At 47.1% G+C, this 24,424-nt stretch overlaps 1 protein-coding gene across 1 annotated transcript in view; it reads right to left on the minus strand.

Annotated features, from left to right (window-relative positions):
• LOC123762598 (uncharacterized) overlaps positions 1-24,424 on the minus strand; it is a 304,281-nt gene that overhangs the window by 82,650 nt on the left and 197,207 nt on the right. The window contains exons 2-3 of the mRNA XM_045749201.2: positions 8,967-9,072; positions 5,636-5,769 (exon numbers count right to left, since the gene is read on the minus strand). Coding sequence (XP_045605157.1) covers positions 5,636-5,769; positions 8,967-9,072 — 240 coding nt within the window. The remainder of the gene's footprint in view (positions 1-5,635; positions 5,770-8,966; positions 9,073-24,424) is intronic.

Genomic DNA, 24,424 nt, shown 5'->3' on the forward strand with positions numbered 1-24,424 from the left:
CGTGGGTTCGATCCCATTCTATAGCTACAATATTTTCTCAAGCATATATATATCGAGTTGTTGTGGTTTAAGTGTAGTATACCGTTCACTTTATTCGTTGTCTGCTAACTAGAAACTCATAACAGCATCGTTGTGAGTTGTGACAACAGGGAATTGTAAATATCAAAATAAAACACAAATCTATTTGGCTATATCTATATAACATTGAACAGAGGCTTGTATACACTGAACAGGGGAAGTGTATTGAAGGGCAATTATGTTCAGTGAACTTAGGATTGTGTGAGGTGAACAGCGGATTGTAAGTATTGAACAAGGGACCGTATTCACTGAACAGGGGATTGTATACTAAGTGAACTGGGGTTCAATTCTGGGAGTATAACCGTCGGTTGTAACGGGTAAATTACCTAGTTCAACAACAACAACCCCTCCCTGTTGCCCTCCTGGCGCACTGATGAACTATGCGATTCGAACACCTCGTCCACAGGTTTGAGTTGTGCTCTATTCTTTAAAATTGACTGATGGATTAGTATGGATTAGTATCTATTTATACAAAATGACACTTAGCCCGACTCAAATTAGTAGTTTAATACATATATATAATTTTCAGGTTACTATACACATTTATACTAAGAGCACAACAAAGGTTCATTAGTTGATATCTGTAAAGATAACAGTTGCCTCACTACAGCTCGTAAGGGGGAATAAGACCATGAAACTGCAGAAAGGCAATTAGCCCATACGAGGCAGCTCCTCTTTATATCTTCCACAACTCCTTCACATACACGTCTAACCTACGCTTGAAACAATCTAGCGATTCCCCGTAATGCGATCAACGACCCAGTTTACCCCAGGTCTTTCCTACCTGTAAACTAACCCAATTTATAAGGTTTCCAGTACTAACAGCCCAATATAGCAGGATGGCTGGTTATATCTGGGCATGTAAATAGCAGAATTCTCGAAACTACAGGTAAATACAGGTACAGGTAAACTGTTGATGTAATAGAGCAATGTCGTCCAGTACACGAGTGAGGGTTAAGGCACTGGGTGACACCCAGGTGCCACGGACCGGCAGATATTAAGGGTCTAATGCCTGGTTATTCAATGGTGCAATGTTGGGGAGAATGACCTTGTTACCGGGGGCAGTGTGTCCACATGGAGGGCTCAAGGGTGTCACCTGTCCACATGGCCTCCACTTACACAGTAGCCTCCACTTACACAGTGGCTCCTCCACTTACACAGTGGCTCCTCCACTTTCAACGTGGCTCCTCCACTTACAAAGTGGCTCCTCCAATTACACAGTGGCTCCTCCACTTACACAGTGGCTCCTCCACTTACACAGTGGCTCCTCCACTTACACAGTGGCTCCTCCACTTACAAAGTGGCTCCTCCAATTACACAGTGGCTCCTCCACTTACACAGTGGCTCCTCCACTTACAACGTGGCTCCTCCACTTACAAAGTGGCTCCTCCAATTACACAGTGGCTCCTCCACTTACACAGTGGCTCCTCCACTTACACAGTGGCTCCTCCACTTACACAGTGGCTCCTCCACTTACACAGTGGCTCCTCCACTTACACAGTGGCTCCTCCACTTACAAAGTGGCTCCTCCAATTACACAGTGGCTCCTCCACTTACACAGTGGCTCCTCCACTTACACAGTGGCTCCTCCACTTACACAGTGGCTCCTCCACTTATACAGCGGCTCCTCTGCTTACACAGTGGCTCCTCCACTTACACAGTGGCTCCTCCACTTATACAGCGGCTCCTCCACTTATACAGCGGCTCCTCTGCTTACACAGTAGCCTCTACCAGTGTCTTTGCACAGACACTAGAGTTGGGCAGAGAGTGAGAGTGGGTAGTGAGGGTGGGTAGTGAGGGTGGGTAGTAAGGGTGAGGGTGGGTAGTGAGGGTGGGTAGTGAGGGTGGGTAGTGAGGGTGGGTAGTAAGGGTGAGGGTGGGTAGTGAGGGTGGGTAGTAAGGGTGAGGGTGGGTAGTGAGGGTGGGTAGTGAGGGTGAGGGTGGGTAGTGAGGGTGGGTAGTGAGGGTGGGTAGTGAGGGTGGGTACTGGGACTCGTGTGACATTAGGCTTAAGAGTTACTAATCCCTGGAAAGTTATCAAAGCCGCCACAATAGCTTCCTGACCCACCACTAAGTACACTCAAGTTCAGAACATAATCCTGGCTTAAAACTCTCCCTGTATATACACCGAGAAGCTGGTATATATATATATATATATATATATATATATATATATATATATATATATATATATATATATATATATATATATATATATATATATATAATATATATATATATATATATATATATATATATATATAATATATATATATATATATATATAATATATATATATATATATATATATATATATATATATATATATATATATATATATATATATATATATATACATGATACCTGGTTGATGGGGTTCTGGGAGTTCTTCTACTCCCCAAGCCCGGCCCGAGGCCAGACTTGACTTGTGAGACTTTGGTCCACCAGGCTGTTGCTTGGAGCGGCCCGCAGGCCCACATACCCATCACAGCCCGGTTGGTCCGGCACTCCTTGAAGTCTATCCTTTTATTATTAAAATTGAATTTATTGAATAACCCTTCTAGCCTGTTGTTTCTCTTGGGCCTACTACCGTTATTAATGTTAGTTTGCACTTCAATGAACTCGTGGTCCGAGTACGTAGTGTCTGAGACAGTAATGTCTCTGATTAGCTCCTCATTGTTCGTGAATATCAGGTCCAGCGTGTTTTCGTTCCTAGTTGGTTCTGTAATCAGCTGACTGAGCGAGAATTTGTCACAGAATCTCAGTAGTTCTCTGACCTGTGATTGGTTATTTCCAGGTTGATTTCCTGCTATAATGTTATTGTTTACTATTCTCCATTTTAAACTGGGTAGATTGAAGTCTCCAAGGAAGATGATATCTGGTACTGGGTTTGCTGGGTTATCAAGGATATTCTCTATTTTGTGGATCTGTTCAGTGAATTCCTCAACTGTTGCATCTGGCGGTTTGTATATTAAAATAATAAGTAGATCCATATTTTCTACCTTGATTCCAAGTACCTCTACCACCTCATTGGACGAGTTCAGGAGCTCTGTGCATGCCAGCTCCTCTTTAATATACAGACCTACTCCTCCACTTGACCTAATTACTCTGTCACATCTATATAGATTATAATTCGGAATCCAGATTTCACTATCCATGTGGTCTTGTGTGTGGGTTTCTGTAAATGCACCAAATATTGAGTTCGATTCTATTAGGAGGCCATTTATGAACTTAACTTTATTTCTTGATTTTGGTTTCAAGCCTTGTATGTTTGGTAATATGAATGACTTCCCACATTGTGTGTCACTTCTGGTGGGCTCTCTCTCTCTCTCTCTCTCTCTCTCTCTCTCTCTCTCTCTCTCTCTCTCTCTCTCTCTCTCTCTCTCTCTCTCTCTCTCTCTCTCTCTCTCTCTCTCTCTATATATATATATATATATATATATATATATATATATATATATATAATATGAGTATGGTGGGGGGGGGGAGAAACAACAACCTAAGAATAATTTATAAGAGCCACTTGGTAATTAATTTTAGTTTAATTAAATTGGAGGTCACTGAATATCACTTTATATTCAAGCGATATTAAACAAGTGTAGGGAGGGAGGGGGAAAGAGGGAGGGAGGAAGGGAGGGAGGGTGGAAGGGAGGGAGGATGTGATGGAGGGAGGGAGGGAGGGAGGGAGGGAAGACATGGGAGGCTGCATCAGGGAGATCAGGACCCATCGCAGAGGTCCTCTTCAACAACAGGAAATCCACCCATCACAGAAAACGATGGCCGCAGTTATATGGCAGACGACACTATTTTCTCAGAAAAATTTTCGTCGATTGCTCAGGCTTATACTTCCATTTCTCTCTCTCTCTCTCTCTCTCTCTCTCTCTCTCTCTCTCTCTCTCTCTCTCTCTCTCTCTCTCTCTCTCTCTCTCTCTCTTTCGTGTGTGTGTGTGTACTCACCTATTTGTGCTTGCGGGGGTTGAGATCTGGCTCTTTGGTCCCGCCTCTCAACTGTCAATCAACTGGTGTACAGATTTCTGAGCCTGTTAGGCTCTATCATATCTACACTTGAAACTGTGTATGGAGTGAGCCTCCACCACATCACTGCCTAATGCATTCCATTTGTGTGTGTGTGTGTGTGGGTGGGGGTGGGTGTGGGTGTGTGTGTGTGTGTGTGTGTGTGTGTGTGTGTGTGTGTGTGTGTGTGTGTGTGTGTGTGTGTGTGTGTGTGTGGGTGTGTGTGTGTGTGTGGGTGTGTGGCATAAAGGTCTTGATATGCACGTCTTTTGGTCGGGTAGGTTAAGCACCGCTGAGTCTAGACATCAACTGGATATGTGACCTTGGGGTCGCCTATTGTTCAACTGGCCAGCCCAAAAGAAGCTTCGCTTGACTGAGCGAACAACTTGCACAATCTCAGCGCCACTACAGTGATCTTCCCTTTATTCCTGTTTCCTAACGTTCAAAAACATCATTCTTCTTCAAACCCTCAAAGTCAGCTTCGTGCACAGTAACATCTGTACACTCTGGCTTAAGGCACCTGGCTCAATATTAACGCTCGGAACACTTATTAAAATGGTCTCAGAGGAATTGATAAAATAGATAGTTTATCTAACACAGTCAACACACGCACTAGAGAACACAAGAGACAACTTGGTACCCAAATGAGCCACAGGGGCATTAAAAAAACCTTTTTCAGTGTCAGAGTAGTTAACATAATGCATTAGGCAATGATGTGGTGGAGGCTGACTCCATACACAGTTTCAAGTGTAGATATGATCTACATATAAAGAGCTACAAAGAGCCGAAGCTCAACCCCCGCAAGCATAACTAGATGAGTACTCGGCTTACAATGAAGAGATTCGGGTTTAGTCTAATGAGCCGGACACAAATGATTGGGAACATTTCCTTTCACCTGATGCCTCAGTTCACCTAGTAGTAACTAGATACCTAGGAGTTAGGCAACTGTTGTGGGCTGCATCCTGGGGAAGGTCATAATCTAGCTTTCACTGTTACATTATTTCTCACTTACAACAAGATAAGAAGATAACAGTGTGAGGAAACTGTGCCCGAAACCATCGTTCGCCTCGAATTACGTTATACATCTCAAGTTATTTACAAACCCCAGACACGTCCGTCTCACTCTCCCCCTGAAAATAAGAACCCAGGTTGGATATAAGCGCCTATAAGACACACACAAGGATATCATTTCGATCCCAATGTACGGCCTCAAGAATTGTTCCAAGATACTTGATGCCCCGGTTCGTCCCCCCCCCCCCCCCGCACACTCGACCAGGACCCGGAGCGAGTACCCGGCTCATACCGACTCACGTCACAGAAGAGCAAGAATCCTGAATAACAAAAGCCACAATTAATCAACGCGATTTAGAAACAAAAACTAAATGACCCCGAATGGACTTGTTGAGGACGAGGCTGGACCTGGAGGGTGGCCTTGAAGGTGACCTGGAGGGTGACCTGGAGGGTGACCTGGAGGGTGAGCTTAAGGGTGAGCTTGAGGGTGACCTTGAGGGTGAGCTTGAGGGTGAGCTTGAGGGTGACCTACCTTGTTGACCCTGACGCCGCAGTAGGAGGGGTCGTTCTTGTCGGTGATGAGAGGCAGGCGGAGGGTGACGTGGTTGGAGCCGTCGCCTATGGCCATGCACTCGGGCTTGCGGAAGTCCCGGGAGTGGACCGCACCTGCGGGCGAGGGCGGGAGGCCGTCAGTGTCCTGGCACTATGACTGTGACCTGGCACTATGACTATGACCTGGCACTATGACTATGACCTGGCACTATGACTATGACCTGGCACTATGGCTATGACCTGGCACTATGACTATGACCTGGCACTATGACTATGACCTGGCACTATGACTATGTCCTGGCACTATGACTATGTCCTGGCACTATGACCTGGCACTATGACTATGACCTGGCACTATGACTATGACCTGGCACTATGACTATGACCTGGCACTATGACTATGACCTGGCACTATGACTATGACCTGGCACTATGACTATGACCTGGCACTATGACTATGACCTGGCACTATGGCTATTAAAACAAATATATCAACACCAAATGGTACACTAAACAATGGGGTACACATTGGATTAGTTTAGTTTCAGGAAAATCCTGGATAAATACTGGTCTGGAAACGGTTGTTCATCTAATGAACAATTTACTAGCTAACATAACAGACGGGGATCGATGGCTTGTTTCAAGCGTAGGTTAGACATTATATATATATATATATATATATATATATATATATATATATATATATATATATATATATATATATATTTATATATATATGTATATATATATATATATATATATATAATATATATAATATATAATATATATAATATAATATATATATATATATATATATATATATATATATATAATATAATATATATATATATATATATATATATATATATATATATATATATATATATATATATATATATATATATATATATATATATATGCAACAATGATCACAAAAACACTGATCCAAGTATGCAGAATAACCACATATGAAAAATATTCCAGTTTATGTAATCCACATATTCCAGTTTATGTAATCATTCTATCGACTTCACAGGGGCAAAATGTATTGTTAAAAGTAAGGATTTTGTTGAACGAAACGTGATCGAGTCTGCTCTGATCAAACATTGTAACAACAGCCTTAATGTGAGCCCCGGTATGTACAAGTTGGATCCCTATTTAAGCCTCAATATAGCACGTCAAAACAATATAGCAATCATTTAAACACGTATGGCACTTGGAGATATTAAAAGGAGCTGCCTTGTATGGGCCAATAGGCCTTCTGCAGTTACCTTCTTTCTTATAATTCCTTTCCTCCACTTATTTTTGGTGGTCAGGTGATCTGCCCAGGCGGATATAAAGGTCTGATCAGCAAACTTATCTTCATTCTACTTTGCTCTGATGAAGGCGAATTAGCCGAAAACGCGTTAAGCATTTTCTATTTTTCATATGTGGTTATTCTGCATATATATATATATATATATATATATATATATATATATATATATATATATATATATATATATATATATATATATATATAATATATATATATATATATATATATATATATATATATATATATATATATATATATATATATATATATATGAGTTGCAAAAAAAGGCCTTTTTTTATTTTTAAGTTCTGATATACAAGAATGCATAAATACTGGAGTGCATAAAGTTTGGAGCCTGTCTCCTCACTGTTCAAGCCAGTCACACGACCTTTCACTATGTTCATTTCGGGTTTCGGTACGTTATTGGTATATTTTCGATCTTGTTTACAAATTTTCACTCACTTGGATCATCTGAGATTGGAACTGGGGCCCTAAGAAGTACGCGACCATTGTCCTACCAACCGCATCATGGATGCTCACAATAAGTTATCACAAGTTCCTAACTGATACCAACGGAGGCGTTACTCCTTCCTTGGAACACCACTAAGGTGTATAAATCCACAAGGGCCGTGATGAGGGTTCGAACTTATGTCCAGAATGATCCCAGACGTTCTCAGATAATAAATTTGATACATCACGCTATCGTGATTTGCGTGTCTACCACTAAGGTGTTCCAAAGGTGCTGGGAAACTCACTCCCTCATTCATGTCATATGGATGACACTTCAGGTGTCCCCCCCAGCCCTGTATGGGGGAGGGATGAACATTGATCTCAGGGGACAATGACGTCACAACGTTCAGAAAGATGACGTCACTAGCGCGTGACGTCAGTAGTTGAAGAAAGGTTAGACAACTTGCCGACTAATATTGAGGCCTTTAGCTGGCGAAAGGTTAGGTCATTAGATGGATAAAGTTGAGGTTATTACCATGAGAGAGATTCGTTAAGTGGCTGGAGGAAGGTGAAGCCATTAACTGAAGAACAGCGAGGTCATTACTTGGAGAATGGTGATATTATTGGAGAAATAGAGAGATACGTTCTAACATTCAAACCATCCGAAAAGTACACACACACACACACACACACACACACACACACACACACACACACACACACACACACACACACACACACACACACACTGAAGGGTGAAGGGACAGGTCAGCATTCTCACAGAAACTGACGAGGAAGTGTGCGAGAAGCTGAGCGAGTGATACAACGTTTACGTAGTATAACCAGAGTGGAGACGAAGGATAGGTGACAACAGCTATGAATCGCTTAGAGGAGAGTAGATAGGTGTCTATCTAAGAGATCAGTCGGTCTTTCTTTAAATACAAAACTCTCTCCCTCTCCCCATTTCCCTTTCCGCCATCTCGAAAAGACCCATTTTCTCGCTGGCATAAGAAACGGAGAGGGGCATCAAAGGGGACGTGGTAAGAATGGTGTAGGAGGAGAGGGAGGGGAAACAGGATAAGTGCAAGCGAGGGGATAGAGGAGGGAACGAGCACAGAAGGGAGATAACAGAGTAGAAGAGAGGGAGTAGAGAAGGGAGATAACAGGATGAAGGGGGATGGGAAGAAGGGATAAAAGCCACAGTGAGTTATCTGGCGGCTGTCACAACCAGTGAACACACACGAGGTTCGGTAATGCGGCCAGCTTCAGTTTTCAGTCAAGTGTCGGTGCCTTCTTCGAGGAAGAGGAAGCTGGCTAGCTGGCTGGCTGGCTGGCTGGCTGGCTAGCTGGCTGGCTGGCTGGCTAGCTGGCTGGCTGGCTGGCTGGCTGGCTGTGTTGTGCTCAGCTATGCTATGTTCAGACGTCATTATTCCCAGATTCCCACACACGAACAAAATCCCCGCGATCCCTACATCCCTTCTCCTCCTCACTCTGCTTCTTTAACCTACCTCCAAGCCTCGACCACTCCCCCACGCACACTCACCTCTGTACTCGTGGTTCTTGACGTAGACGTTGATGATCATGTACCCGGCCTTACACGACGCCTCTATGTTGGGTGTGAAGTCTTCGTCCACCGACTGGCCCGCCACCTGTAATGGGCAGCAGGAGAATATGGATGAATTGGGGGCAGGAGAAAATTGGTAAATTGGGAGCAGGAGAAACGATTGGAAAGGGAAGTGAGAGATGTGATCAACTGGAGAACTAAGAGACAGCAAATAGGAAAAGAGGGAAACAAATGGTGAGTTTATATAATTTAAAGCTAATGATGAGGGTTAGAGATGTTGTGGAGGGCGAGGGATGGTGTTGAGGGGGGAAGGGATGGTGTGGAGGGCGAGGGATGGGGGGGGATGGTGTGGAGGGCGAGGGATGGTGTGGGGGTGGGGATGGTGTGGAGGGCGAGGGATGGTTGGGGGGTGGGGATGGTGTGGAGGGCGAGGGATGGTGCTGAGGGGAAGGGATAGTGTCGAGGGGGGATAGTGTGGAGGGAAGAAATGGAGGAAGAAAGCAAAAGTCGGGATGAAGTCAGGGAAGAGGAGAAAAAGACAAAAGTCGTGGAACAAATAAGGTTAAAAGGAACTGAAGAGAGAATTAATCGCAGACATGATAAGCAACTGGGAGAGAAGAAGAGAGGAAGGAGGAACGAAATGAACGAGTACGAAAGCAGGAATAATAGAATAACAGATCCAAGAGAGAATAAGAGAGACAATAAATGAACAAGTGGTGAAAATGGGATAAATAAGAGGTGTAAAAAAAGAGAAACCACAGAACAGTGACTGAAGAGAGAAATAATCAGATAAATCAGGGAGAAATGTCAAAAATAAGAAATCGGAAAAAAATGACATAACAAAAATTCATGTACTCAGGTGAGGGACTCGAGTCTCCCCACACGAGTGATAATTTGTGTTTACACATTCAGGTATTTACCTATTATTTCCGAACGATGGTCGTGCGATGAAACTAATCCCCCCCCCCCCACCACAAAATAAATCGAACCCAGCCCAGCCTAGGCTAGGCTAGGCTAGCCTAACCTGACCTGACAAAAATAGAAAAAGTTGCGTAATTTTTGTGTGTAGGAAGATGTGTGGTATTACTATGACTTTATAATATTGCCGGGTATTGGGTCCCACGAGAGCCGGCACTCGTGGGTGGGAGTGCCACAGCTACCGAGGCACCGGTGCCTCCCCCTCCTCTTACAGTGCCATATACAAGGTAAACAAAACGCCAAAATTCCTTAACTTTACAAAACCCAACAAATGCTTTTAAAAGTTTGCCTTTAGTTTTTCTTTCTTTCTTTTATTTTATTTTTATTTGTCTAGGCTTTCCATTTCCCTCACTTCCGCTCTTCTCCCTTCCTTCCCCTTCCTCATTTTCTTCTCACTTATTATTTCTCCCTTTTCCTACTCTGCAGAACAGATTTAGCAGGAGAATGGAACCAACGATGATTGGCCTAGGATACCTGCTTGATGGGATTCTGAGAGTTCTTCTACTTCCCAAGCCCAACCTAAGGCCAGACTTGACTTGTGAGAGCTTGGTCCATCAGGCTGTTGCTTGGAGCGGCCCGCAGGGCGCACATACCCACCTCAGCCCGGTTGATTCGGCACTTCATTTAGAAAATAATCTAATTTTCTCTTGAAAATGTTCACGGCTGCTCCGGCAATATTTCCTGATTTTATTTACTCAGATCCTTATCGTGATCCCTTCCAAGTGCTATATAGTCATAATGGCATGGCGCTTTCCCCTGATTTTATTTACTCCGTCAATATTTCTTGTACTCGCTGGGAGGATGTTGAGCAACCGAGGACCTCTGATGTTTATGCAGTGTTCTCTGATTGTGCCTATGACACCCCTGCTCTTCACTGGTTCTATTCTGCATTTTCTTTCATTTCGTTCACTCCAGTATGTTGTTATTTTACTGTGTAGATTTGGAACCTGGCCCTCCAGTATTTTCCACGTGTATATTATTTGATCTCTCACTCTCTCGTCTGCTTTCTAGTGAGTACATTTGGAGAGCTTTGGGACGATTCCAATAATTATGGTGCTTTATCGCGTCTATGTATGCCGTATATATTCTCTGTATTCCCTCTACTTCAGCAATCTCTCCTGCTCTGAACGGGTGAGTACTGAACAGTACTCAAGTCGGGACAGCACAAGTGATTTGAATAGTACAACCATGGTGATGGGATACATGGATTTGAAAGTTCACGTAATCCATCCTATCATTTTTCTGGCTGACGCAATATTTGCTTGGTTATGCTCCCTAAACGTTAGGTCATCAGACATCATTATTCCCAAATCATTAACATGTTGCCTTCCTACTATGGGCAGATTTGATTGTGTTTTGTACCCTGTATCATGTTTAAGGTCCTCATTTTTATCATACCTGAGTACTTGGAATTTATCACTGTTAAACATCATGTTATTTTCTGCTGCCCAATCGAAACTTTATTAATATCTGCTTGTAGTTTTTCAATGCCTTCAGCAGATGTAATTTTCATACTGATTTTTGTCTCGTCTGCAAAGGTTGATACGAAGCTGTGACGTATATTTGTCTATATCTGATATGAGAATAAAAAAAAGCAGTGGTGCAAGGACTGTACCCTGAGGTACAGAGCTTTTAATTGCACGTTTTATTTGATTGACTGTTACACTCGTGTTCTGTTCGACAGGAAATTGAGTATCCACCGTCGTACTTTACCAGTTATTTCCATTAACCTCATTTTGTGTGCTATCACTCCATGGTCACATTTGTCGAATGCCTTTGCAAAGCCTGTGTGTACAACATCTGCATTTTGCTTTTTTTCTAAAGCTTTTTGTGATTTTGTCATAGTGGTTGAGTAACTGTGACAGACAGGATCTTCCCGCTCAAAATCCATGTTGTCCTGGGGTGTGTAGCTCCCAGGACAACATGGATGGTGCACTAGGAGCGCCACTATAACGACTAGGCCTAGGTATGCCAGTAAGGAGACTAGGCCTAGGTATGCCAGTAACGAGACTAGGCCTTGGAGTAGTATTAACTCATTTAGAAAAAAGTGTCAACATGAAAGGTCTACGACTCTACAGCCAGCAACTTCCAACAACCAATCAGCAGCCAGTAACCATCAACTACCAACCACCAGCCAGGAACCATCACCAACTACCAACAACCAGCCAGCAATCAACAACAACCACCCAACAGAATAAATTATATACAAATACAAATGTTCATTACTCCCCTTCTCCCCAGCCTGACCTTCTGCCTCCCTCACCACCCCTCCCACACTCTTCCGTGTCACCTGTCCCAATGACTCCCACAATCCTCTCCCACCTTCCCCCTTCCCCCCGGAGGCCAGCTGGGCCTCTGAGCAGGTCATCTAAATGATCCACCATCATCAATTCAGGGATCTACCGTCCTGCCCTATATTAACTTTGGGGGTGCCAGGAGAGGCATTCTTTTCCAGTCTCGCCCCTCCCTCTCCCTCTGACCACCTTCACATTACTCCCTCTCCTCTCCTCTCCCACCCTCTCTACTGCTCTTCTTGCACCTTCCATTTTCACCCTCTTACCCTCCACGTCTTTCATCTACTTTACTTTCTATGTCTTCCTCTCTTCAAGCTCTCCTCTCCTATTAATTCACTTTTTTCTCTTCTGCTTCTTTCCTTCTAACACTCTTTCAATATATCTTTATACAAGAGCATGTCTGTTAGGCAGAGGCTGCAGGCCAGATGCTCGGGGCTAGCCTCACTCAACTTTATAAGATGAATCATGGAGAGTACGGGAGTGTCATAGACTGGTCGGAGTTGGCCCCAGTGTCACGCTTGAAGAAATATTAGAGGGGGAAGAGGAGGGTGCGGAGAAATGTCGAGGAGAAGAAGCCAGGTCTCCAACCAGGCCGCCTGGTTGGCGGTCTCATCGAGCATGGTGTTAGACGCCGCCTGACATAAGAATCACAGCCTGGTTGATCAGATAGCCTTCGGAGGTGCCTAAAAAGTTCTCTGGAACACCGTGAGAGGTCAGGTAGTCTGGCTCACCATGTGTACTCACCTAGATGTGCTTGCAAGGGTCGAGCTAGGCTCCGAGCCCGGGAAATGAGTGTTGAAAATTCTTTGAATACATCAGCCATAGTAACTATAGGCGGTCTAGTGCGTCTCTTGGAGATGGGTTCCTTGCGAGACTGCGTCTCGTCTTGTCGGGACAAGATAAGATGATGTAAGAATGACACTTGAGGGGTCATACTGACCCCTCAAGTGAGTGTATGAACACCCAGCGGGTTTTCTTCCTATTGGTGGGTGTTATACATGCTGCTATGGCGGTGACTTCACTCAAACGGCTCTTCCAAAACAAACTGAGCCATGGAGGAATACAACTCCCCAACACTCACACACGCGCGTGCGTGCGTGCGTACACACATACGCACACGCACGCGCACGCGCGCACACACACACACAGAGACACACACACACACACACACACACACACACACACACACACACACACACACACACACACACACACACACACACACACATACACACACACACACACACACACACACACACACACACACACACACACACACACACACACACCAGAAGCTTATAAGCTTGATAAAATGTAAGCCGTTTTCCTGAGTTATGAAATTGTTTTGAAACTCTGGTAAAGAGAGAGCGAGAGAGAGAGAGAGAGAGAGAGAGAGAGAGAGAGAGAGAAAGAGAAAGAGAGAGCGAGAGAGGGAGAGAGAGAGAGGGGGGGCAGTTTTTTTGGGCCTGTTCAGGTGGTGGGTGCCTATCACCGCGGGTCCCGGGCCCTCTTGCACTCTACTCTTAACACCATGGCGCCTCAACCATTCATACCTTTCCTGTCCAAGGTATTCAGTGTCGAAGGACGATCTCGCTTGTTTTTGCGGGGTTCGATCCCCGATGGTGCTAGTGATTGGTCACGGTTTCCTCCCTCCGTCACCACACGCGAGCCCCTTGCCCTCGAATCGCTTGCGAGTGCTATATAGCTATTCAGACTCAGCACTTTCTCCTGATTATTACCTCCCCTCCCCACCCCAACTGTACACACCCACATGGTCCCCTCTTTCAGGGGGACATGCCGGGGGGGAGGGGACCGAACCCACCTTTCCTCCCCCAACAAATCCCACCTTCAATTTCCTCTCCCCCAGCCGTCCAGATCGTCCCAGCGCTCCCATCCTCCTCTGGCTATCAGCTCCCATGAAACACCCCAGAGACTCTCCTTATTTTCCCCATTACTCCCACACAATCCCATCGCTTCTCCCTCACTCCCCAACATGTCGTTAGCCCCCACCACCCACTCTACACCTGCTCTACCTCGCCCACTCGTCGTCTCAACCCCCCCCCCCCACCACCCCCCACCCGCCCCTTGAGCGATCCTCCGTGACTTAACCGCTCAGAGGAATCATTGTTGAGGTCGGCTGCCCGAGACTGGTGCTGGGTGATCAACGAGGGATCAGCCGGTGATCGTCGGGTGTCGCCGCTGATTACAACACACGATCAATCAACCCCCACTCCTGGGAGAGCTGTAAACGTCCCCCCCCCCCCCCCCTCTCTCTCTCTCTCTCTCTCTCTCTCTCTCTCTCTCTCTCTCTCTCTCTCTCTCTCTCTCTCTCTCTCTCTCTCTCTCTCTCTCTCTCTCTCTCTATTTTCCACCTTTTTATCTCTTCACTTTCAGGTTTTCTCTTCGGTAAATAAGAGGGGGCGGAGGAACTATTTCTCTGTCAGTGCAGATGGTTGTCTGGGGTTCAGCCTCTGGAGCCTGAAGGTGGCCAGGCAGAGGACGACAGCTATACCAGGTCTGCATCTTCGTAACACATTGGTAAATTATGCACAACAAAATTGCCCTTCTAGTGTTATAATGTCATACTGACACTGTGTAGACTACTAACACTGATAGAGAGACACGTAGAATTTAGGCACTAATATTTTGCAAGTTAAACAAAAAGAATGAGGTCAATAATGCCATCTATTGACTGTAATCCTTACTGTTTTCTGACGCTGCCTTCCGCTGGTCGAGAGAATCCCAGCTGAGGCGGCAAAATAAACATAAAGGCCATAACGAACTTCGTAAGTTGAACTTTTCTCCATTTCTAACATCTTAAGAGCAAGCGAGGACGCATGCCTCAGTGTACGAGGCAGGCGCCCTGCCTCAGTGTACGAGGCAGGCACCCTGCCTCAGTGTACGAGGCAGGCGCCCTGCCCCAGTGTACGAGGCAGGCGTCCTGCCCCAGTGTACGAGGCAGGCACCCTGCCCCAGTGTACGAGGCAGGCGCCCTGCCCCAGTGTACGAGGCAGGCGCCCTGCCTCAGTGTACGAGGCAGGCACCCTGCCTCAGTGTACGAGGCAGGCGCCCTGCCCCAGTGTACGAGGCAGGCGTCCTGCCCCAGTGTACGAGGCAGGCATCCTGCCCCAGTGTACGAGGCAGACGCCCTGCCCCAGTGTACGAGGCAGGCGTCCTGCCCCAGTACATTACCATGTAGAGACGTAACAATAGCAACAATTCTCCTCCAGGGAATGATAATGGCGCTGACGACACAGCTCGGAGAGGCCATAGTCAGCCGGGTGGCGACGGTCCTACAACCTCTCGTCTGGCCACTAAGTCCACTTAATACAACACGCGTCACTGGTGTCTCAAGTGTGGCTCCAAGTGTGGCTCCAAGTGTGGCTCCAAGTGTGGCTCCAAGCGTGTCCCCAGTGTGGCTCCAGTGTGGCTCCAAGCGTGTCCCCAGTGTGGCTCCAGTGTGGCTCCAGTGTGGTTCCAAGCGTGTCTGGACTGTCTGCCAACTCGGCAACACTCTACATCTACTTTGTAATACAGTTATGGAAATATTTTGTTGATTTGTGAAACAAATTACCTGGTAACATGCTCGACGTGGGATCGATGAATTGTTTCCGGCGTAGGTTAGACATAAAAGAAAGAGTTTGAGTGTACACATATATATAGGAGCTGCTTCATATGGCCAATAGTGTCGTAGAGTGAACTATCTCAATGTATCCGTTGTAGCATGAAGATCTATTCGAGTACTATCAAGACTTTTCCAATTAACACTCGTTTAGCAGAGACTGTGAACCAGTTACCATGCCAATTATACGCCGTCAGTGGTCACCAAACTACTTGTTTCTGTGTGTTCTTGAATCTTAAAAAAATAGCACCAAGACGCAGCAAGATAAATACAAAAAAAAAAAAACAGACGATGACACCATTGGTTGTGGGGAATGTATCCGGTGGCAGGTCTCTACATTGCACTCATTTATAATAAACAAAAGTAATATAACATTTTTTATTCTTACGTAAACGGTGTTTGAGGTTTGTCGTGGCCACTGTCTTCCCGTCTGTGTAAATGTTCAGATGTTCACGTTACTGTGTGTGTGAGACAGCCGCCGCCATGATGGATTTCTTTCCTCAAGTTTGTGTGGAAATTCTTTAAATTACATTACATTTCTGTCTGTCTCGGCGCGTCTAGTCCAGTATTCCTGTGTGCCCTTTGCTTTTCTTCTGCTTCTAGCATCCCGCGAAGGAGAAAGAAAATGGGGAAGAAAATAATGGAGGAAGGAAGGAAAAAAGAGGGAGGGGGTGGGGGTGGGGGGGGGGGGGGGAGAGCGGCCATCTAGTGGCCGGAAGGGGAAGCATAATAATAAGTTGCCAAGTTTGTATTATTAGTACTTCCTCCTCCCGATATTTTCCCTCCTGCATTTACGATTAACGAAGGCTGCCGCAGACGACACTTGCGATTAACGAAGGCTGCCGCAGACGGCACTTGCGATTAACGAAGGCTGTCGCAGACGACACTTGCGATTAACGAAGGCTGCCGCAGACGACACTTGCGATTAACGAAGACTGCCGCAGACGACACTTGCGATTAACGAAGACTGCCGCAGACGACTCTTGCGATTAACGAAGACTGCCGCAGACGACACTTGCGATTAACGAAGGCTGCCGCAGACGACTCTTGCGATTAACGAAGGCTTCCGCAGACGACACTTGCGATTAACGAAGGCTTCCGCAGACGACACTTGCGATTAACGAAGGCTGCCGCAGACGACACTTGCGATTAACGAAGGCTTCCGCAGACGACACTTGCGATTAACGAAGGCTGCCGCAGACGACACTTGCGATTAACGAAGGCTTCCGCAGACGACACTTGCGATTAACGAAGGCTGCCGCAGACGACACTTGCGATTAACGAAGGCTGCCGCAGACGACACTTGCGATTAACGAAGGCTGTCGCAGACGACACTTGCGATTAACGAAGGCTGCCGCAGACGACACTTGCGATTAACGAAGGCTGTCGCAGACGACACTTGCGATTAACGAAGGCTGCCGCAGACGACACTTGCGATTAACGAAGGCTGCCGCAGACGACACTTGCGATTAACGAAGGCTGCCGCAGACGACACTTAGGATCAACGAAGGTGTTCTAAACACAAATCTCCCTCAGACAAGAAAGACAGATCCTCAATGATGTTTAACTAGGACCAATAAGACATGCTGCCCATTAACCCCTGACTAACGCCTCATTAACCCTTTGATATACCCTGCGTTAAACACAATGACATTCTCATAACATCCTTGACATACAAAATCTTCATCATCGCGTTGTCATGCCCCCTCGTTAACCTCCCTTGACCTCTTCCCCCCCATTAGCTGCCAGCCAAGGGCCCCATTAGCCTTCCCTGTCATACTTCTGCCCGTCACAAAACAATGAACGATGACAGACAGACATGCAAGTATCGTCTGTCTGTGCGTCTCCTCTCGTGTTATGTATGCAAATTTATGTAAATTGTCAGGTTCTGGGAGCCTTTGAACCGGTCGGGAGCTCCTCCAGCGAGGCCTGGGGGATCGAACCCCCAGCAACCTTCATTCCTACCTCGTAGCCAGCATCCCTACAGTCACCTCACTCTCCCCTCACAGCCGCCATCCCCCCCAACCCGGAAATGAGAGGAAATGAGGTCCCGGAGATGATCTGGATGATGACAGAAATGAGGGAATAATGCCAACAGCGCTTACCTGAGGATCAGGATAGGTCGGGTGTTGCTACAAGTACCGAGGCTCATTGGTACGGTAAATGATGATTACTGGTGGGAGAGGACTGGAGAGTGGGGGCGGGAGAGGACTGGAGAGTGGGGGTGGTGGCGGCTATGGTCGATTAAGAAGGTAAAAGGAAAGGATGGGAAAGTGAGGAAACAACAGAGAAATTAGGAAGAGGAGAGACGGAGAATCAGAGTATCTGAGACAACCATCTTTATCTCCCTCCACCGGACACGGGAACATTCGTAATGAAGCTGTCCGCTTCGTGGAAGCCCAACGGTACGAGGCGTTGACTGTCACCCAGCAGTTAGGAAAGGGCCAATCAATGGCTTGGACAGCCGGGTGGCTCAAGGCCAAGACGAGAGCCGAGGCTGGGTCAACAGCGCCCCCACAAGATGCTGTCAAGCTTCAGACGTCCGGTCAAGTGAGTCACCAGCCCCTCCACGCCGCCTTGCAGAGGGTGACCCCACACCCACCTGCCTGACCCCACACCCACCTGCCTGACCCCACACCCAGCTGCCCGACCCCATTCCAGGCTGCTCGACCCCACACCCAGCTGCCTGACCTCACACCCACCTGCCTGACCCCACACCCAGCTGCCCGACCCCATTCCAGGCTGCTCGACCCCACACCCAGCTGCCTGACCCCACACCCGGCTGCTCGACCCCACACCCGGCTGCTTGACCCCACACCCGGCTGCTCGACCCCACACCCGGCTGCCCGACCCCCACACCCGGCTGCTCGACCCCACACCCGGCTGCTCGACCCCACACCCGGCTGCTCGACCCCACACCCGGCTGCCCGACCCCCACACCCGGCTGCTCGACCCCACACCCGGCTGCTCGACCCCACACCCGGCTGCTCGACCCCAACACCCGGTTGCCCGACCCCCACACCCGGCTGCTCGACCCCACACCCGGCTGCTCGACCCCACACCCGGCTGCTCGACCCCACACCCGGCTGCTCGACCCCACACCCGGCTGCTCGACCCCACACCCGGCTATCCGACCCCCACACCCGGCTGCTCGACCCCCACACCCGGCTGCTCGACCCCCACACCCGGCTGCTCGACCCCACACCCGGCTACCCGACCCCCACACCCGGCTGCTCGACCCCCACACCCGACTACCCGACCCCCACACCCAGCTGCTCGACCCCCACACCCGGCTACCCGACCCCCACACCCGGCTACCCGACCCCCACACCCGGCTACCCGACCCCCACACCCGGCTGCTCGACCCCCACACCCGGCTGCTCGACCCCCACACCCGGCTACCCGACCCCCACACCCGGCTACCCGACCCCCACACCCAGCTGCTCGACCCCCACACCCAACACTACGGTTACATCGACCAAGTCTCTCAAAACCAATCAAACACGAGTCCATACTGTGGGCCGCTGAACACGCAATATTAGCCCCATTGCTGGGATGACATAAGAGTGTGAGTGTAACTAACACAGCACCGTTGCTGTCGTTCCTATTGGCTGCTAAGTCTTAATGTCTTATATAAGCATCTAATGTCCTCCAAATTTCTCCGTTTAATGTCGTTTGCTGAGATGAGAATTTAGTCCCATTGTCCTCTGGATATAAGGGTCAAATTCACGTGGAGATACTACGGCTCATATTGCTATGAATACTGTAATATTAGTCTTACTGTATTTAAGATATAAGAGCGTAATTTCAGTAACAGTGGTATACCTGCATGTTGCGTATATGTAGAATACTATTGTGTATTTATTATAGATTATGAATGTTTATTATATTTCGTAAGTATATCCTTAGAACAGCACAATTATGAATTTACAACTGGGTCTGGACGACAGCTTGGAAAGCAGATAAGGGAGTACCGACACGATAGAAAACCAAGAGTGACAGTGAGAGGAGTGGCCAGGGGTGAGACGCAACCACCCGGGGGTGTGGGGGGCGGTCACCCCCAGGACACGTGTACAGTTCACCAGAAGGCTTATACGCCTTCCTAGCTACGGTGTCACTGAGACACATTATACAAGGTTAAGATGGGTGAAGAGTGCAGTAATCTACATGAAGGAAAAGTATGATTACCAAGTGGCTACTAGTAATTATCTCCAGCAAGTGCAATGTTATAAAACTGTGTGCAGTTAACAGAAGGCTGACAATAAGGCAATACAGAGAACAAGTCACAACAACTAGTTGAAACAATTAACCCAACCCGCACATATAAATGAAAGTGACAACGCTTCGGTCCATTTTGGCCCATAAGGATAGACCGAAACGCCACTTTTGTTTCATGTGTGTGTGGGCTGGGTGGTATGTTTCAGGCAACTGTTGTGGCGTTCTCTGCATTGTATGACATGTTATCCCATTCCTTGTTCCCTGTGTTTATTGATGTGTTTGTTAGTGTAGTGAAGTAGTGGAGACAAACTGTACACCAGTTCATCAGATGATATGAAGGAACACAACGCCTTCTTGAACAGCTACACCGGTAGGCTAAAGGTCGAGACAGAGCTCAAGCGCTAAAGACTAAGACGGGACCCAAAAGCTAAAGTTCAACCGCCCTAAACACAACTTCATGAGTATAAACAACATTATTCTCGCCCTAGAAACGTACACCACAACAACGAACAAAATCTAAATTCATTTAAAATCAGACAGGTTGTGATGGCCTGAGGTGAGGAGGAGAGGGAGAGAGAGGACACCGGAACACCTGCAGGTAATTAGAAACTCTCACAACTGTGGTGGGCTCAAGCACCTGGCTGTTAGGTAGTTTACTCGCGGGGGTAACGAGGCCTCCGGGTGGTGGTGGTATTAATGTCGAGTTATGACTGTATTTGCTACAGTTTCTTAAGACCTGCAGTTTCCGCTTTAGTGAGAATTGTGGGGGAGGGAGGGCTTCCTGACCCAGTGAGCTAGACATTGGTGCCTTGACAGCTGCCCCAGTCCTAGCTCTACCCCCTCCCCCCCCCCCTCTTTCTCTCTCTCTCTCTCTCTCTCTCTCTCTCTCTCTCTCTCTCTCTCTCTCTCTCTCTCTCTCTCTCTCTCTCCCCCCCCCAAAAAAAAATTATTCTCCATTCGCTCTCAAGACCCAAGCAGCCGGACCTCGTGTCCTCTTTGCTTGCCGACTTGCTTCTCTACTTGCTTACCTGTCTGCTTGCTTGTCTGTCTGCTTGCTTGTCTACTCATGTGGTCACAACTCTCAGTCGTCCACTCATGTGGTCACAACTCTCAGTCGTCCACTCATGTGGTCACAACTGTCAGGACATTCTTGCTCTATCTCTCTATTCTTGCTTCGTAGTAATTATTATCGCTTCTCGTCCCATTTGGCTCTATGCCTTTGACCCTAGTTAGCAGCCTGTCTCTCCACCTCTCCTCCTTTATTTCCATCCTACTTGCACCAGCCTCCCTCCCTCCCTCCCTCCCTATCAACATGCTCCTCACCTTAAATGCTTGGCATTCTGCATTTTAAACGCTTTCCCTCCTCTCCCGTTACCCCAAGCTTGACAGCCAGTGCCGCTCTTCTCCCAAGCTTGACAGCCAGTGCCGCTCTTCTCCCAAGCTTGACAGCCAGTGCCGCTCTTCTCCCAAGCTTGACAGCCAGTGCCGCTCTTCTCCCAAGCTTGACAGCCAGTATCTACAGCCCCTCCCCTTTCCCCTCAGCTTGATAGCCAGTGCCGCCCTTCCCACAAGCTTGACAGCCTGTGCCAACACGCTTTCTTCCCCCCCCCCCCCCCCCCCCACAATTCACCATATGAAGCCAACAGAAACAGCACCATAAACGGCAACAGAAGCAACAGCAAACAGCAGTAGAACCACCAGAACCAGCAGCAGGAGTACCAGGAGCAGCAGAAGGGGGGACAGGAACCAGCAGGAAAAGCCTGGTGTAGGTAGGGAGAGGGTGAAGGCTTGGAGGAGGAGGAGGAGGAGGAGCTGCTAGAGGACACCCTCCTCGCTCACGGACGCTGATGACTGCTACCACAGACCAAGCTCACGCGTGAAATTAAATTTAAAATTCAATTTAGCTTGGCCATAAAGTACCCAAGACGACGAGAGAGGCGGCGACCTTCTTCGTCACGGTGAGCCGGGAGAGCGGACCCACGCCTCCTCCCCCCCCCCCAACCTGTATGCAAATGACAATTAGGAGAGGGAGGGACTCATTGCAAAGGTAAACAAGGTGGGGTTGGACAGGTTGCTAGACTGGCGCTTTAAGCTGTAGTCGCTTGTTCTGCTTGTACAAACCTGCCGCATAATTGGGTTGTAACAAACGTGTATTTTCATTCTAATGTAAGAATAATTCAGCATTTTCAGTAATTAAAGACAGGTGTGCTAGGAGCGGGTCTACCAGGTGCGCCCAGGCACATACCAAAATATCCTTATAGTCGTTCAACACTCCCTGCAGTCGTTAAACGTTCCCTGTAGTCGTTAAACGTTCCCTGTAGTCGTTAAACGTTCCCTGTAGTCGTTAAACGTTCCCTGCAGTCGTTAAACGTTTCCTGCAGTCGTTAAACGTTCTCTGCAGTCGTTAAACGTTTTCTGCAGTCGTTCAACATTCCCTGCAGCCATTAAGCGTTTCTGAGTGCTGTCGGGTCGTTGGGGATATAGCCTCGGCTACCAATGACTTTTGTACAGTCACGGTGGTCGAGTGATTAAGGAACCAGGTACGTCATGCTGCATAGTGCTCCTGGCTGTCTGAGTTCGAATCCTTCGGGGGTGTGGAGTTGTCAGTTGCATATTGGCTTGGGACTCATTCAAGCTTGTTCGCATATATATATATATATATATATATATATATATATATATATATATATATATATATATATATATATATATATATATATAAATATATATATATATTTAAATATATAATGGAAGGAAGTACCACCTCTAGCTGGAAGAAGGGGGACCCATAGCCTCGGAGGAAACCACGCATAACGCAGAGGGTGAAGAGGGTATATATATATATATATATATATATATATATATATATATATATATATATATATATATATATATATATATATATATATATATATATATATATATATATATATATATATTGCCAGCTACTGGCACTCCCCAGGATGTAACCCCACGACAGCTGCCTAACTCCCGGGTACCTATTTACAGCTAGGTGAAATGAGCCCCTAGGTGAAGGAAACGTGCCCAACCATTTCTCATTTGATATTTATACAACCTTATAATATAAATAATTTCCTAATATATATGCTTTTCATAAGAAAACTTCAACTGTGGGTTTTCTGTACAGATAAAATTACACATGTCAGAAGATCTCAGCGGTATGCCACCAGACTCGTCCCGGAACTAAGAGGTATGAGCTACGAGGAAAGACTAAAGGAGCTGAACCTCACATCCCTGGAAAACAGAAGAGTAAGGGGAGACTTGATAACCACCTACATAATTCTCAGGGAAATTGACAGGGTGGACAAAGACAAACTCTTTAGCACGGGTGGGACACGAACAAGAGGACACAGGTGGAAACTTTGTACCCATATGAGCCACAGAGACATTAGAAAGAATTTTTTTCCAGTGTCAGAATAGTTAACAAATGGAATGCATTAGGCAGTGATGTGGTGGAGGCTGACTCCATACACAGTTTCAAATGTAGGCATGATAGAGGCCAGTAGGCTCAGGAATCTGTATATCAGTTGATTGACAGGTGAGAAGCGGGACCAAAGAGCCAAAGCTCAACCCCCGAAAGCACAACTAGGTGAGCACAACTAGGTGTGTACATGTAGGAAGTTTCCGGGCCGGCGTTCAACTCCTGGCGAACGGCAGCCATCTTTGAAGACCGTTATCCTGAAGACTTTGTGAAGAGCAACAAAAACAAAATTGAAGGGGAGAAATACTGGCGGGCGGGGGGGGGGGGTGACTAAATCTCTCCCAGCCACCCGATTGGTTCCATTGATACTGATATTTCTTACACCATCCTCACTCAGTGCTGAGCTCTTCCTCCAGAGCTGAGGAACAAACAGAGAAGACACACGCCTCCACTAACCTTGCCTACTCGCAACATCTTGCGCTTAAAGACCCGCGAACAATTGAAATCTGACGCACCAGTTTCATCCACGCAATTGCGTACGAGACGCGATCCCAACCATCCTTTCACCAGCAGCTGAGTTATATGGCCGAGGGTGGGTGGCTGGGTCAGGGTACTCTCGGCTCCCCCTGGCATTGTATGTGTGACTGGGGCGCTCATTCCTGTCCTCACCACACAAATGTTCTTCCTGTGGATGCTAGCTCTTGTCTTTTATGAACCGTGATACAGACTCAAGTCTTAATTGCTGGGAGTTTCCCGAGGGTCGGGGACGAGGGTGTCCGCCTCAACTGACTGGAAATCCAGAGGTTGAATGTCCCAGTTGGGTACCAGTTGTGTGTCTGTGGAACCCTCTCTCACTGTTGGTAGTCGTAGTTAGCTCCATAGA

This window comes from Procambarus clarkii, chromosome 27 (genome assembly GCF_040958095.1).
Source record: "Procambarus clarkii isolate CNS0578487 chromosome 27, FALCON_Pclarkii_2.0, whole genome shotgun sequence".
In the NCBI taxonomy this organism is placed as follows: Eukaryota; Metazoa; Arthropoda; class Malacostraca; order Decapoda; family Cambaridae; genus Procambarus; species Procambarus clarkii.